The following is a 14057-nucleotide window of genomic DNA, read 5'->3' on the forward strand; positions in this document are numbered from 1 at the left end:
ATTAGGCAAAAGCTGAGTCTGAATAAGACGAATGCGTCGCAAGTAGTCTTTTTTTGAATCTCAATTAGATGGAGCCATTCCAAGATTAATAAAGAAAAAAGCTTCTATTCCCTTACATTTCCTCCCTCATGCGTCACAGTTGAAATTTAAATTCTAAAAGCTTCCTAAAAAGGAATTTAAAAAAAAGGATCAATTATACAATGAGGGCGCGTTTTAGGGGAGAAATCCCGCTCTAAATAAATTGGTTGCAAACATTGTTCATTGCATGAATCCATTCCAAATCCCATTTATTTTTAAATAAATTTTGTTCTTGTTCTTGTACAAAAAAAAAGATTCTCTCGTTGGAGAATAAAAAAAAATTCAGGACTTGCAGGGATGTACAGAAAGAACCAGCAAGAGGGTGGAGAAGAAATTGGCGCAAAAATTCTTTTCTCTGCAAAATGGCAAAAGTTTGGAATTTAAAATTTTTTTTTACTCCTTCACAGCCCCGAGCATCAGCACGACCTTTCGACGGAATGGCTTTCCCACCTAGATTCGACCTTGCTCCAGAAAATGACTTCTAAAACCATCGGCGATGCAACAAGAGATACTGCGGAATTTTAAAACAAAAAAAATTCTATTCTTAACTATTTTTATTTATTAAAATGAAAGTGAAAAAAAAAGAGAGATGAAATGTAAAACGAGGAGGATGACAAAACATCTTACCATCACACAAAAAAAATGCACAAAAAAAGAGACACAAAGTCAATTTTTTCTTTTTATTTTGATTCTTTTGTAAAATCTTATGTTTTTAAACATATTTTATTTCTAAGTTTTATCAACAAAAAAAAACTCTCCGTATGACAAAAATGCAGTCAAAGAAAATGTTGAAGATAAAAAAAGAGATATTAAAAAAAAAAAATTATTGTAAAAAAAATTGTAATGCGATTACCGAGACACGTAACATTTAGTCGGTTTTTTGGGAGTCCGCCGTGTGGCTGCCCGGAAGTTCTTCTGCCCAACATCAAAGGAAGAAACAAAAAAAAGATGCCCAACGAGACCAAGAGAGACACGAAAAATAAAAAAAAAATCGACGAAATCGGGCCACTGAAGGGCGACGAAAAACCGTCAAATGGGGGTGTTGAAGAGAAGAACAACAAAAAACATCAATTGAAAAGAATTAACATTGTTTAAAAGTGTATTTAATTTATAATACATTATACATTATGAATACACCAGACGCCTTTTTATTCCTCATCCCCATTCATTCGTACATATGGCTAAAGGTCTCCTGGTACACCTGAATGTACGTGTCCTTCTCCTGTGGCGTCATCTGTGCTATCAGGCTGTCCGTGATCTCATCGATGGGGTACTGCTTCCCGCCCACACTCACCGTTGGACTTTCATCCTCCGACTCTGATTCCATCATTGGGATATCAGCTGAAAATTTAAGAGAAAGAAAACATCATTTAACAACAAAACATCATCAACCGTTTAATGCGCGGGGATATATCGATATCGAAAGGAGTTTATGCACGGACCATGTAAAAACTTCCTCTTTCACAGAACAATTTTGATCCATCTCATTTTGTAGAGCATAAAAAAATAGAAAAATCGCGAGAGAAACTTTCCAATATCCACAGGGATCACACAGAAAAATGCAAATAAAGATTGCAAAAAAATGCGAAACATTTTGCAGTTTTTGTCCTTCTAAAAAATGTTTCAAAACTATTTTGTAGACTTCTCGCGCTTTTTCCGCGGAGGTTTTTTTTTTCAAATTAACACTGGAGAACCGAATACTTTTTACCTACGCGGAGAATCAAAATGGTCACCGTGTCCAACATAACAAAAAAGCCAAATATTCAATGTTTCGTTAATTGTAGATCTGCCTATTGAATGAGGATTGAAAGTTCAATTAATTCTTAATCTATTTCAAGAATTATTTCATTCAATATCTAAATAATTTATTAAAATAATTAGTAATGAAAAGAAAGTTGCGTAGAATCAATGCAAAATTGACAATTCAAATCAATTTTTTTCCGAAAATTCTGCCAATTTTCTTATTGAGTCTGAATAATCACTTCCTTCAGTTCTCTTAGTAACTATCTGACCACTTCCGGCAATAAAATGAGTTCACACTAATGATTTTCATCGCGGAAAAGTTAACAAGAGATTCTGATTTGAAAAATACGGGGAAACATAACCTCAAAAGGCTGTCAAAAATGTATGAGAATTTGAATAGCCACGGTGACTATTTTCATCCTCCGCGTGTAATTTCGACTTTGATCTTAATTATCTTTTAAAAGGAAAAACTTTTTCCGGATTTTATTTCATCCAACTTAAAGTAATTGAAATTCCCTACACATAGACGTAATATTTATCACGATAGGTCCAATACATTTTAATCTGTGACGATTTAAAAACTCGAAATGGCCACGGTGTCCACATAAATCCTCTAAGTGTTAATAATAAACTTTTATTACAAAAAAATTGACACTTTTATTGATTACAGTCGTGATCGTGCAGTAGGACCGTCGTCAAAAAAACTTCTCCGCGGTAAAACGGCTTCAAAATGAGGAATTTTGCCTTCGTAGTTGGTCAATTAGTACTATTGGAAAGGTAGGATACTAATTGTCCCACTACGAAGGCAAAATTCCTCATTTTGAGGCCGTTTTACCACGGAGAAGTTTTTTTGACGACGGTCCTACTGCACGATCACGACTGTATTCAAAATTAATATGAAAAAGAAGGAAACTTCCACGGAAAATGCGCGCTAAGTCTACAAAAAAGTTTTGAAAGATTTTTTAGAGGGACAAAAACTGCAAATGGCGTCGCAATATTTAAATTTTTTGGCGATCTTTATTTGCATTTTTCTGTGTGATCCCAGTTGATATTGGGGAATTTCTCTCGCGATTTTTTAATTTCATTTTATGCTCTTCAAAACGAGATGGGTCAAAATTATTCTGTGAAGGAGGAAGTTTTTACATGGTCCGTGCATGAACTCCTTTGATTAATCAAAGGAAATTCAGAATTGTGGACAACTCCCCCTACAACCTCAGCCCTCAGCGTCACGAATAAAATACATTGAGGTTCATGTTTGAGCTACGACTAACAACATTCTAGCTAGCCTATTGGCTCAGAAACTCTCTTCTCTCTCACAGTCTATTTGTCTCTTCTGCTCTTTTAGAAAAGAAAAAAAAAAAAACAATTAAAGACTTACGGATTTCAGTGTTGTCAATGCCCTTATCCTCATCGCTGGAATCTCCTCCACTTGAGCTTCCCGCCATGCCAAGACCACGCACAGCACTGGCAGTGCTATTTTGACCATGTTGCTTCTCATTGGCCAACAGTACCGACATGATGTCGTCACCCTCCTTCCGGGCACGTCCAGCTGGTGCTCCAGTCGTCGTGATGGCATTCGGTCGCTCCAGAAGGGAATCCGAGGAGTTTTGGTTGTCATAGTCATTGAGTACCGTACTCTCCGTCATCCATACGGGACGATCTTTGCGTTTTGTCTCCGAATCCGCAACTTCTGCTCCGATTGTCACATTCACGCGTGTTTCCTCAACGGCAAATCCTTGCGATCGCGTCGCCTCTCCCGACCACACTTCCTGGGAAACAGGTCGTGTGGGTTTGATGATCCTGAAAACAACAACAATTGCTAATTCAGAAAAAGAATTTATCAGAAAATAAGAATCAGAACTTACCCTCGAATGGTATCAATGTCAACTGGCTCGGGTTCGAGGCACTCTGGTGCTAATTTGATATTCTCCACATCCCGCAGGAGATCGTAGAGTGGCTGGAGTTGTTCATTGAATTTAGCTAGAAGAAGCCTCGAGTCTTTCTTTGGCAGCGCCGACATGTCCTCCTCCACGGCATTCCCGCAGAATGTGCACCGGAATTCCCCCGTGTGGAAGTCAAAGAGTTGATCTGCCTCCAGATCTGTGAAAGTTTTATTGCAATTGGGGCATCGGAAGCTCGCCCGGCTCGTGGCATCGCGTTCCTCTGTCTCCATTCGCTTCCTCATGAGATCCAGCTTGTACTTCACAACATTCACGAAGGTTTTGTAGTTGATAAAGTAGTAATTCACCTTTTGCGCCTTCCCATCGGGGCCAGTCTCCATTTTCAGCCGTACCTGGAGGAATTTGTCATTCTTCAGGATGGCTATTCGAGAGCGCAGCTGCTTTCTTTCGAATTTTAGCAGCTCACACAGATCATCTTCTTTCATGCCTGAAAATTTTTAATTTAATTCCCGAAGATCAGAAAGGAAACGAGCCACGGAGAATTTCTGTGCACACTTACAGGGATTCCGGACAAGCATGTCAACTAAAAGAGAATCCTCAATTGTATAGAAACCCCGTACAACCAGGCGGGCAAGCTGCTTTAGGCTGCTTGGGATCTCTGTAACCAGCTGCTGGTCAGACATTGTGTGTTTAGAGTGGAAATCCCTCAGGAAAAGCCCTCTGTCCGGAAGTTTGAGTAAACAGCGGGAAAATTTAAAAATCAGTGCTGCCAATACAAGCACATGCAGCTTTTGCTCTTCACCGCATATGCTGCAGACACCGATGATTTCCTCTCTTTTCTCCCGCAGAAAATTAGGCTGCGAAATTTATGAAACTTTAAAACAAATTGAAATTTTGAATTAAAGAAGAAATAAATATTTTTTATTGTTTTTATAGTCTTATACCAAAAAAGAAGTACATAACCATAGAGATGTGATAAAAAGATCAATATTTCGGATATTTCATGCAGACGTGAATAAGTTAACCCTTTCGCGTTTTTTGGGTCATACACTGACCCAAACGTGAAACATTTTATTTTCCCTATTATTTATGAGGTCAAAGAAGACTTTCTGACTGAGAAAAGTCCTTTGAAAGTATTTAGACAATAAATATCGTGATAAAATGAGCTCATGTTTCAATGTTTCACGTGGGCACGAAAGAGATAATGTCGTTAAAGTATCATTAACCCTTTCGCACCCTTCGACCCAAACATGAAATATTTTATTTTCCCAATTTTTTTATGATTTCAATTGTTTTTCCTATTTAGAAATACATGTAATTCACGTAGAAGAGGTCAAAGACATTTTGCCTGAAAAATGACCTCTGAGAGCGTTCATAGACCAAATATTTTGATAAAAAGAGCGCATGTTTCAATGTTTTTATGTTTCACGTTAAACACGATAGGGTTAAAATATAAACAAAATAAAAAAATGTCTTAGAATTTTAAGATAAAAAGAAAGTTAAAAAAAATAATAGTACAATACTGAAACATTGGTAAAGTTTCAAAATTTCCCAATAGTTTTCAATGGCACGAATTAATCCTAATTTACCCACTTCGGCCACACTCGCGATGAACTTACCGAACTTGACTTTTAGTTCAGTTGGAAGTGCTTCTCAATGTAGCCACAGCAAAGCACAGGACAAACTCACGATTTTTATGGCCGCCATCGACAAAGTGCGCGTTATCGTTGTCGGCGACTCAGGCAAGTGCCTCTTATGTGCAAGTTAAACCACTTTTTAGTGCTTTTGGATTAGTTTTATTGCGAAAAATCTAATAAAAATGTATCACACGATAGAAACATGCACTTCACCGCGAAAGAAACATTTCCACGCATACCAACACACCGCATTCACGCACACACATGCAAAATAACGTCTTACATGAGAATGTTTCACTTCTGACGGTTGAAACATGTAGGAATCATTGTCTGTTTTGAACATTTTAAAGTTTTCCACAAATGCGGCAACACTAAACGGCTGAAAATAACGATGAAGATTGCAATTTTTTTTTTAAAATTATTTTTAATTATTTTGAGAGAGATAATCTAGTAAATGAAGATATTTTAATTAATGTTAATTGACCAATAATTGGTCTAACTAAGTTTCTTAATTATTTATTCGTGTCATCCTTTCCAATTTTTCCTATTCATCAATTTACTTTTAAATAATTTTGCAATGGACGCGATCTTAGAAAAAATTCAAGATGGCGATAAGTTTTATTTGAAAATTATGGATTAAGACTCTGAATTGATTGGTCAGCTTGATTTAAAAACTCTTATTTTAAAATAAAACCACAGCAAGGATTTTTATTGGAATTTTAGGAGTCGGCAAAACTTCCCTTACTCACCTAATTGCCCATAGTGAACCCCTAACATCCCCAGGATGGACTGTTGGGTGCTCCGTAGAGGTGAAGCTGCACGAGTACAAGGAGGGGACGCAGCAACAGAAGACTTTCTTCGTGGAGCTCTGGGACATTGGAGGTTCTATTAGTCACAAAAATACAAGAGGAGTTTTCTACACACCCACACACGGCATTATCCTTGTGCATGATCTGACAAATCGCAAAAGTCACGAGAATCTCAAGCAATGGCTCATGGAGATCATTAGCAAGGACGGAAAGGACATTGGAAAGGGCGGAAATGACACGGATTTCGATCCAGAACAATTTCTTGGTGCTACACACGTTAGTTTTCTTTTCTTCGGTGAATTCCGTTTTTTTTAAACTTTAAATTAACGGAAAAAATCCTTTTTAGATTCCTATTTTAGTTTTCGGAACAAAGCTGGACATGGTGGATGAGGCGCAACTTTTAAAGATGCACCGATCTTCCCTGCTGGGAAGTATCGCTGAGCAATGTGGCGCTGATGAGATCTGCCTCAATTGCCACGATACGCGATCCTTGGCAGCAGGGACGACGGATGCCGTAAAGTTGAGCAGATTTTTTGACAAAGTTATCGAGAGGAAGTATTTCTCGAAAGAGTCGAGCTTCTTCAGTGATAAGAGAAAGTTTGTCAGCCCCTTCACATCACCCCTCAATACGCCTTTTAACAGCCCCTTTGGGGCATCATCCTTCGCCAGTCCACCCACGAATTTGGACACAGTGGCTGAGTGAAGGAATCACAATGAGACCAAATTGATTTTAATGGCCTAAAAAGTCGTATTGAAAGGACTTTCAGCATTTTAATTCATATTCCGGAAAGCTTCAAGAGCTTCAAAAGCTTAAATATTAATTTTAAAAACAAAGTTTTCAAAATTGAAATTTTATTTTGCTGAAAAGTTATTTCAATTTGACTGAAATTCCCCATAGATTAAAGGCTTAAGTTTCAAACGAGAATTTCATGCAGAAAATGATAATTTTCAAAAAAGAAAAAAGAGTAACCCTGAAAAGAAAAAAAAACAATTTTAAGCAAGAAAATTTGCATTTTAGTTGGTACACTGAAGTTGTGCTATTCTTTTCTTCGAAAGAACTACAGCTAATGAGCACGGAAAAGCCGTAAAATGGCTTAAATCTTGTTGAGACTTAAGCTTTTAATCTATGTGAAAAATATTCAATTGTATGAAAAAACTGGTTTAGTTTTAATCACTCTTGGAAACTTCTTCGCATTTTTTGAAACAAAGAAAAGTTTCAAGAAGAGCTTAAAATTAATCCACACTTTTTTCGTACATTTGTTTCCAAAAGTCTGGTGTTTGTCTGAAAATGACTGATTTTTTCTTCTTTAAAATTACATTTAATGTGAGAAATTAAGAAGTAAAATGAAATAAAATAATATATTTATTGAAATAAATTAAATCTTTTACTCACAGTTTGCAGTTCGAGAAACCAGAAAAAGGTGTTTTGCAAGAGAAATTTGTAAATTATTTCTATAGAACATGAGAAACAATGGAATTTTTTGCACAGATCCATCATAAATCTTGAAATAACCGAAATAAATTTCGCTGAATAAAAAAACGAAAAAGAAAATTGTAAACCCCTGAAGGTTTTAGCGCTTTAAAAGAATTGTGAAAAGCAGGGAAAATCTCACGGGAGTTTATCACGAGAGTTTTTCACTCTTAGAGAATACAGTCACTGGAATGGAAAAATCCCGAAAACAAGAACAAACCAGAAAAAACGTCAGAACGAGAAAATAAGAAAATTAGTAAGTACAAGTGATAGTTTAGCGAAATATTCAAACTAGAAAGCTTCAAAAAAATTCTACCTTCAACCTCTTTGGAGCTTCTGGAAGAACTCTCAACTGAGAATAAGAAAATTTGAATAAAATCATTTCAGAATTATTTATTGTGCTTATAAATATTCTTTTTTTTTATTTCCTATATTACGAATATTTTTTTTCTTCACCTTTTCTTATAACATTCATTCACAATGTGTGTGTGTTGTGTTTCTGTTAAATCAGTGTTCTTAACTTTATTTCAATACACACCATTCAGTTTTAATATCAATCGTTTTCGTCATTTTTTTTTAATTTTTCATTTTAAGGGTTCTCTGTAACGATACTTATTTCAATAAAATTGTGTTTTTTCTCTCTATTGAATGCTTCTAACAAAAAAATATAAAATATTATTTTTTTATAAGAAGGTTTTCCAATTGAGGGGATGAGGTTCTTTGCCAATTTTTGGGGAAGTTTTTTTTTAGGAAAATTTATTCAGGAAGATGTTTCTTTTGGATGAAGAACACTGAGAAAAAATATAGATACAGAAGAATTTGGAAGTCTATTGAGTCTTTTTTTGTACAAAATAAAATCAAAAGTATTTTTGATTGATTTTTGAAGGTTTCTCAGTGTTTTTTCTTGTAAGGTTTTCATTCAGGAGGAGTGTATGTATTTTTGGGCTAGAAAGGAAGTTATAGCAGATCAATTATCACTGTAACCACAATATTTTCTTACTTTTTTATATTTATATAAGGTATAAATAGTTGATTATAATGAAATGTAACGGAAAGTGATGAAAAATATTTTGTGATTGTGTATTGATTGAATAAAATTTTCTCGAATATTCAATAAACTTTCATTTCTTCATTTTTCTTTTTAAATACAATTTATATTTCAACCTTTTTTATTGTTTTAATAAATATAAATTTAAATGTTTTCTTGTGCTTATCTTAGAAAAAGAACAATCTGTTTTACGTTTTACTTTTATTAAATATAATTCTTTTCTTTTGTAAATTCTTTTTTTTCCTTCAATATAAAGATTTTATATAATTTTTCTTTAAATGACATTCTTTAGTTTTGCTTTGGATTTTTTTTCTTAAACTTTTCTTTGGAAGGTTGTTGGGGGGAAAAGGAAAACAAACTTTGAAGAAATCAACTCACGACGATGATTGGAAAAACTAAACTTTTGATAAGCATTTTGCGGAAAATTATTTTGAGAATAAAAATAAGAAAAAAATTTCGGTTTTTCTTACGATTTACTTATTATAATTTTTTTTTTAATTTTTAATATTGCAACATTCACATAAGTTTCACTTTGGGGAAAAATTAGGATCTTTCGTGCCTTTTTGCCGCGTTCATTTCAATACATATAATGTTTTATTTTTTTCAATCTTTTCTCCTTTTGTATATTTTTAATAGCAATATGGTAATAATTACTATTGTGCCTATATAATAATGTGAGTGTTTCTTCATTTTTTTTTATTATTTCCTTTCAGTTATTTTAACATTTTTAAAAGTTATATATTTTAATAATTTCTTTTACCTATATATTTTCATTCGATATACTCTTCAAGGTTTTCAATTTTTTTCTTTTTATTTTTCCTCGGCTTCGCGCTTCGTCTGATGATGCCACGGAAATGTTAAAAAAAACTTTCATTCTAAAAGATTTTTATTTCATCTAGAAATTCATGTGTTTTCACTTCTTTTTCCTCCTAAATAATTATCCTTGTAGTGACATATCGCTTCCAATTCGATTCTTCGGTTTCTTTTTCTTCAATCATTTTTTTTTCATGTTAAGTAAATTCTGCCAAAAATTGATTTCTTTTATTAACACTTTTTTGTGGTTTCACTAATATAAACATATTTTATTTTTAATGCATCACTAAAGGGCTTTTTTTACTGTTCATCAACTAATAATTAGACTACAGTGGAGATTGATTAAAAATCTTTTAATTTGTGTTACAAAATCTCGATCAAATAAAAAAAGAATTTTTATTTCAATTTACAAAATAAAATTTTTAGTTTGCAAAATGTTTGGTAAAATTGCTTAAGTAAGTTGATATTGCAGTTGATTTTTTAAAACATAATTTGAGTGAAATTAAAAATATTTTTTCAATTGTTTTGTTAAAAAAATTCAATTTTTAAACAAAAAGTTTTTGGAATAAACTATTAAAAATAACCTTTTTTTTCGAAAGGTTAAAATCTGTTAGACACTGAGCTTTTTTAACCCGTTACTGAAAGCAAATTTTAGTAAATCTAAAACAGAAAAAATGATCAAAATCGACCTCAAATAGCTATAAAATTCTGAGCTTTCTAAATTCACCACCACACTCATTTACGAATGATGAGGGCGCTGTTAATCAATTTTATAGCAATTAGAGTCAGACCTTTAAGAAGAAATTTAAATTATGAGAGAAAAAAAAATTTGGTATGTGAAAATTAAAGGCAATATTTTGAAAGACATAGTAAAGAAAGCTGTTTATTTACAGTTAAAAAGGTGAAAATTTGAAATGATTTGTGAAGAATCTTTTATAATTTTTATGCATCAACTTTGCCTTTGAATAAAACTAAAATAAAAAGAACGTCAAAAAAGGTCTCTGAAAGCTTAATTTTTTATTCATTACGTTATGCTTTCAACCAACATGTTAGCAAACTTTCCATTATATAAAACGTTCTGATTAAAAATTCTACGATTTATTTTTCTTTTAATAAAATAAAAATTCTATTTTTAACAATATTTTATTTCTTTTGAATTCAAACTTTTAAAAAATTTCTTCAAATGTTTTTGAGCTTAAAGATTTTTTTTACTAGTAGTTACTCTTTCGTAGCTTTCCTGATAAATATTGTATAAAAGTTGATTTTATTGTGAAAAGAAAATTAAAAATAGTTAAATAGTTTCTGTTAAAAAAAATTTAGAAGTTAATAAAAATACATCAATAGAGAACTCCCGCAGAGGTTAATTGCTGTAATGTACAGCAATTGACGTTATTTTGTTTATATTATATTTTATATATCACTAAATTATAATTCTTCACTAATATCCTATGAGAAGTATATAGTTAGATTTTTTCTTTCATTTTGCTAATAAAAATTATTTCTACAATTTGTCAAAAATTTGACTGCAGAGAAAATCTAATGATTAAGATGAATACAAAATGGTTTGAAAAATTGAGTCTTTGTGAGGAAATGGTCAACGCTGGAGATGACCTGGTATTAAAAATTGAGTTTAAGTATTTGTGAAAAGTATTCTTGACGTTTAAAAACTTAATTGTTCCTATTTTTTCTTCAGTTTTATACTGACATGTAAATCAAATTTACAGCCAATTCTTATTTATTAGTTTCTATTTTTTCCTTGAAAATATTTAATTTTTGAATTTTTCTTCTTTTTTGAATGGTTTTTGTTCAAATTAATTAATCTGATAATCACTAAAATCACACACTTTACCTTCACAAAAAGCCAATCTCGCTCGCTTTTTTTTTGCTTTGCTTTACCAATTCATTTTTGGTTCTTAAATGAAAAAAAAAACTAATAAAGCATAAATTTTAAGTGTTGCGAATTTACTAAAAAAGGATTGAAATTTTCCATAGTTTCGCCTTCAGTTTTCCAAGGAGTCATGGACCCCGGTCTCGAGCAACCAGTGATGTTACTTTATTAATTTACTTTTTTTTTGTTTCAAATTTATCAAAGTCAGAAGAGTTCCTAAATGCTTTTTTTTTTCTCTCTCGTTTTTTTTTGTTCACTTTTCTAATTATTTGTAAATATATGTGCTTTTAGTAAAAACTATATTTTTGTTTATTTAAAGTCAAAATTTTCATTTTTTTTTTTTAATAATTTGTTATACTTAAAATTGTTATTCAAATTTCTTTCTTATTTTTTTTCGCTAAAGTCTATTTCGTTTCATCTTTGCGTGTTGAAGACTGCGCATCCCCTAAGCTAACCGTGTCTCGTGGTTTCCACACTGGGGACCCTACAATCAAAAAAAGTAAAGGCCAGATTAAAAAACTATAGTTTCAAAATCAAATCTAAAGAAATTTTTAAAGATTATGCGAGTTATTTTTATATTCTTTTTAGAGGATAAGAAAACCTTCAGGTTAAAAAATTACATAACGTCGCATCAGTGAGCAATTGTCGGAAGGTATTTTTTTGGAAATTATTTAGTAGGTATTTCGAATGCAGTATGTTAGAAAAGAAACATTCACTAAAATTCATTCTAACATGCAGTTTTGTATTTTTTAAATATTGTTAGAGAAATAACTGAAATAAATATTTATAACAACCTAAAACGTTTTCAAAACAAGATAATATCTTAAAGTTGGTCAATTTGAAAAGAGAAACTTCTTACAATTTTTGGGATTTCTAAAGATAAGTTGAACAGTTTTATAGTTTAATTTTGTTATTCTGCTTTTTATTTTTCTGTTATTTTACTTGAATTAGAATTGTGTAATTTTAGAACTTTTTTTTTAAGCTAAAACCCAAATTTGATTTCAAAGCTTCCGTGTAAATATAAAAGCATGTCCAACTATGTAGCAAAACAATTTTCTGATTTTAATTTGAATACAGCTTCATTTTAATTTGCTGAATAAGAATTTTTTATTTAAAAATCTATCGTCAATGAAATTTTTTTTAAAAAATTCGAGAAAAAATTTACTATTTTTCTTAAAATCTTCTTTCGATTTTTAAAATTCAAAATCAATTTTATCAAAAGAGATTCAAGATAAAATTTTTGGCAAAAAATTAAGGAACACATTGCTACTTAAGTAAAACATTAAAAATAATCTAATTCACTGCAAACAACTAGCAACAGTTAGAGAAAATTCTAAAGAGAATTTCTAAAAGGATTTTTCTTGAATAATCGTCTAAGACATTTGCTCACTAAAGCAGCGACGATTTAAAAAAATTGATTTTCTTGTTCTCAGGAAGGGGAAACGAAATGTCTATAAAAGATTTTTTTCATTCTAACACATTATTGCTTTACAGGAAGAAAATGGGAGCAAAGTAGAGAGAAAATGTGAGAAAAATCATGCAAGAATATTGACACAAAGATAAAAGAAAGGAGAAAAAATGTCATCTATTCACATTCTTCAGACTTTTCAGCATTTTTTTTTTTCAATTAAAAGTTATCATTAGGTTTTATTTCCAAAACCACAAAAACATAAACAATGGAAATTAAATTAAAATGGAAATTTTAAACAAATATAAATATTAAGAGAACGATAGGGTTCTAAGTGTGTGTTAACCATCGGACTTTGTACTCTGCTAGAGGAAAAAGAAGCATCGTTTTTGTTTGGCTTTTAGTTTTCCGTATTTTTTTTTCAAGAATTAAATAAAGAATTATTTTTTTTTAGTTTCAAATTTATATTTTAATAACTTTTTTTTAAAATGTTTTTTTTTTAGTTCAAACGAAAATTTAGTGGCTTTATGCGGGAAAGTATGCAACAATAAAATATTGATTTTCTACTAAAAATATTGAAACAAATATTAAATAAGAACAATTTATCGCGTTGATAAAATTTCATTTTCTTTTAAATCTGTTTGAAGAGAAAAATACATATAAATTTTAACAAAATCGACAGATAGTTTAGTTAAAAGAAAAAATGATAAAATATTTGTCAAAGTGCTTAGAAAAATTTCGTAAAAAGAATGAAAATTGCAACCAATAAGTTAATTTTTAGTCAATCTCACAATGTAGTGAATTATTATAATAAATATTATTTTAAATTATGATTCCGATTTCCCTTTTAAAAACTTTTTATTTAATATAATTTCATAACAATTAAAGTTTTATTTATTTATTCTTTTTCTTAAATTCCTTTCATGTGCAGAATGTGAAGGGAGGAGGTTGTGAGTCTAACACAAAAAATATTCTTCGTGAATAATTTTTTTTATTGTAAATTAAAAAAAAAGAAAATTGAAATAAATAATTTTGAAATGGTTTCTATTGACGTGAAATGGGGGTTGTGTTGATTTTTTTTATTGGATTTTTAGTAATGGCTAGAGGATTTTTTTATTACTGGTTCATGAAGAATTTGTGTAGATGACAGTGAGCAAAAGTAAAGGCAAAATAATAGAGGAGGAAACATAAATTGAAAAGCATACACCAAATTAATGTATATTATATTAGTTAAAGACAAAACTAAAAAATTAAATAAAAT

General features: G+C 31.3%; 5 protein-coding genes across 31 annotated transcripts in view; 3 read left to right on the plus strand and 2 right to left on the minus strand.

The window, feature by feature from the left end:
* LOC129791780 (myosin heavy chain, muscle) overlaps nucleotides 1-1214 on the plus strand; it is a 27734-nt gene extending 26520 nt beyond the window's left edge. For all 19 annotated transcript variants that reach the window (XM_055830254.1, XM_055830256.1, XM_055830266.1 and 16 more), the window contains one exon: nucleotides 486-1214. In XM_055830254.1, the coding sequence (XP_055686229.1) occupies nucleotides 486-563 (78 nt within the window). In that variant the 3' untranslated portion in view covers nucleotides 564-1214. The remainder of the gene's footprint in view (nucleotides 1-485) is intronic.
* LOC129791905 (NADPH:adrenodoxin oxidoreductase, mitochondrial) overlaps nucleotides 1-14057 on the plus strand; it is a 298769-nt gene that overhangs the window by 49616 nt on the left and 235096 nt on the right. The window lies entirely within an intron of this gene.
* LOC129791925 (general transcription factor IIE subunit 1) lies at nucleotides 1160-5456 on the minus strand. Of its 2 annotated transcripts, none has more exons than XM_055830592.1 (5): nucleotides 5342-5456; nucleotides 4282-4579; nucleotides 3687-4209; nucleotides 3200-3621; nucleotides 1160-1419 (listed from the first exon to the last, which is right to left on the minus strand). In XM_055830592.1, the coding sequence occupies exons 2-5, from the start codon at nucleotides 4403-4405 to the stop codon at nucleotides 1244-1246; spliced, it is 1245 nt and encodes a 414-aa protein (XP_055686567.1). In that variant the 5' UTR covers nucleotides 4406-4579; nucleotides 5342-5456; the 3' UTR covers nucleotides 1160-1243. The 2 variants fall into 2 exon arrangements, with proteins under 2 accessions (XP_055686567.1, XP_055686568.1); XM_055830593.1 differs by having other exon boundaries at nucleotides 4282-4596; nucleotides 5342-5450.
* On the plus strand, nucleotides 5363-7528 carry LOC129791960 (rab-like protein 3). Its single transcript, XM_055830644.1, has 3 exons — nucleotides 5363-5464; nucleotides 6083-6444; nucleotides 6515-7528. The coding sequence occupies exons 1-3, from the start codon at nucleotides 5419-5421 to the stop codon at nucleotides 6869-6871; spliced, it is 765 nt and encodes a 254-aa protein (XP_055686619.1). The 5' UTR covers nucleotides 5363-5418; the 3' UTR covers nucleotides 6872-7528.
* LOC129791779 (protein still life, isoform SIF type 1-like) overlaps nucleotides 8013-14057 on the minus strand; it is an 84508-nt gene continuing 78463 nt past the window's right edge. For all 8 annotated transcript variants that reach the window (XM_055830233.1, XM_055830232.1, XM_055830242.1 and 5 more), the window contains one exon: nucleotides 8013-11872. In XM_055830233.1, coding sequence (XP_055686208.1) covers nucleotides 11793-11872 — 80 coding nt within the window. In that variant the 3' untranslated portion in view covers nucleotides 8013-11792. The remainder of the gene's footprint in view (nucleotides 11873-14057) is intronic.

This window comes from Lutzomyia longipalpis, chromosome 3 (assembly GCF_024334085.1).
Source record: "Lutzomyia longipalpis isolate SR_M1_2022 chromosome 3, ASM2433408v1".
NCBI classification, from domain to species: Eukaryota; Metazoa; Arthropoda; class Insecta; order Diptera; family Psychodidae; genus Lutzomyia; species Lutzomyia longipalpis.

Excerpts from the sequence above, each read along its gene's own strand:
- LOC129791925 (XM_055830592.1), bottom strand. The coding sequence starts at position 4,405 with ATGTCTGACCAGCAGCTGGTTACAGAGATCCCAAGCAGCCTAAAGCAG. Across the intron at positions 4,210-4,281 it reads CATGCTTGTCCGGAATCCCT|GCATGAAAGAAGATGATCTG; the intron begins GTAAGTGTGCAC and ends AAAAATTTTCAG. Across the intron at positions 1,420-3,199 it reads CATTGACAACACTGAAATCC|CTGATATCCCAATGATGGAA; the intron begins GTAAGTCTTTAA and ends TTAAATTTTCAG.
- LOC129791960 (XM_055830644.1), top strand. The coding sequence starts at position 5,419 with ATGGCCGCCATCGACAAAGTGCGCGTTATCGTTGTCGGCGACTCAG. Across the intron at positions 5,465-6,082 it reads TATCGTTGTCGGCGACTCAG|GAGTCGGCAAAACTTCCCTT; the intron begins GCAAGTGCCTCT and ends TTGGAATTTTAG. Across the intron at positions 6,445-6,514 it reads AATTTCTTGGTGCTACACAC|ATTCCTATTTTAGTTTTCGG; the intron begins GTTAGTTTTCTT and ends AATCCTTTTTAG.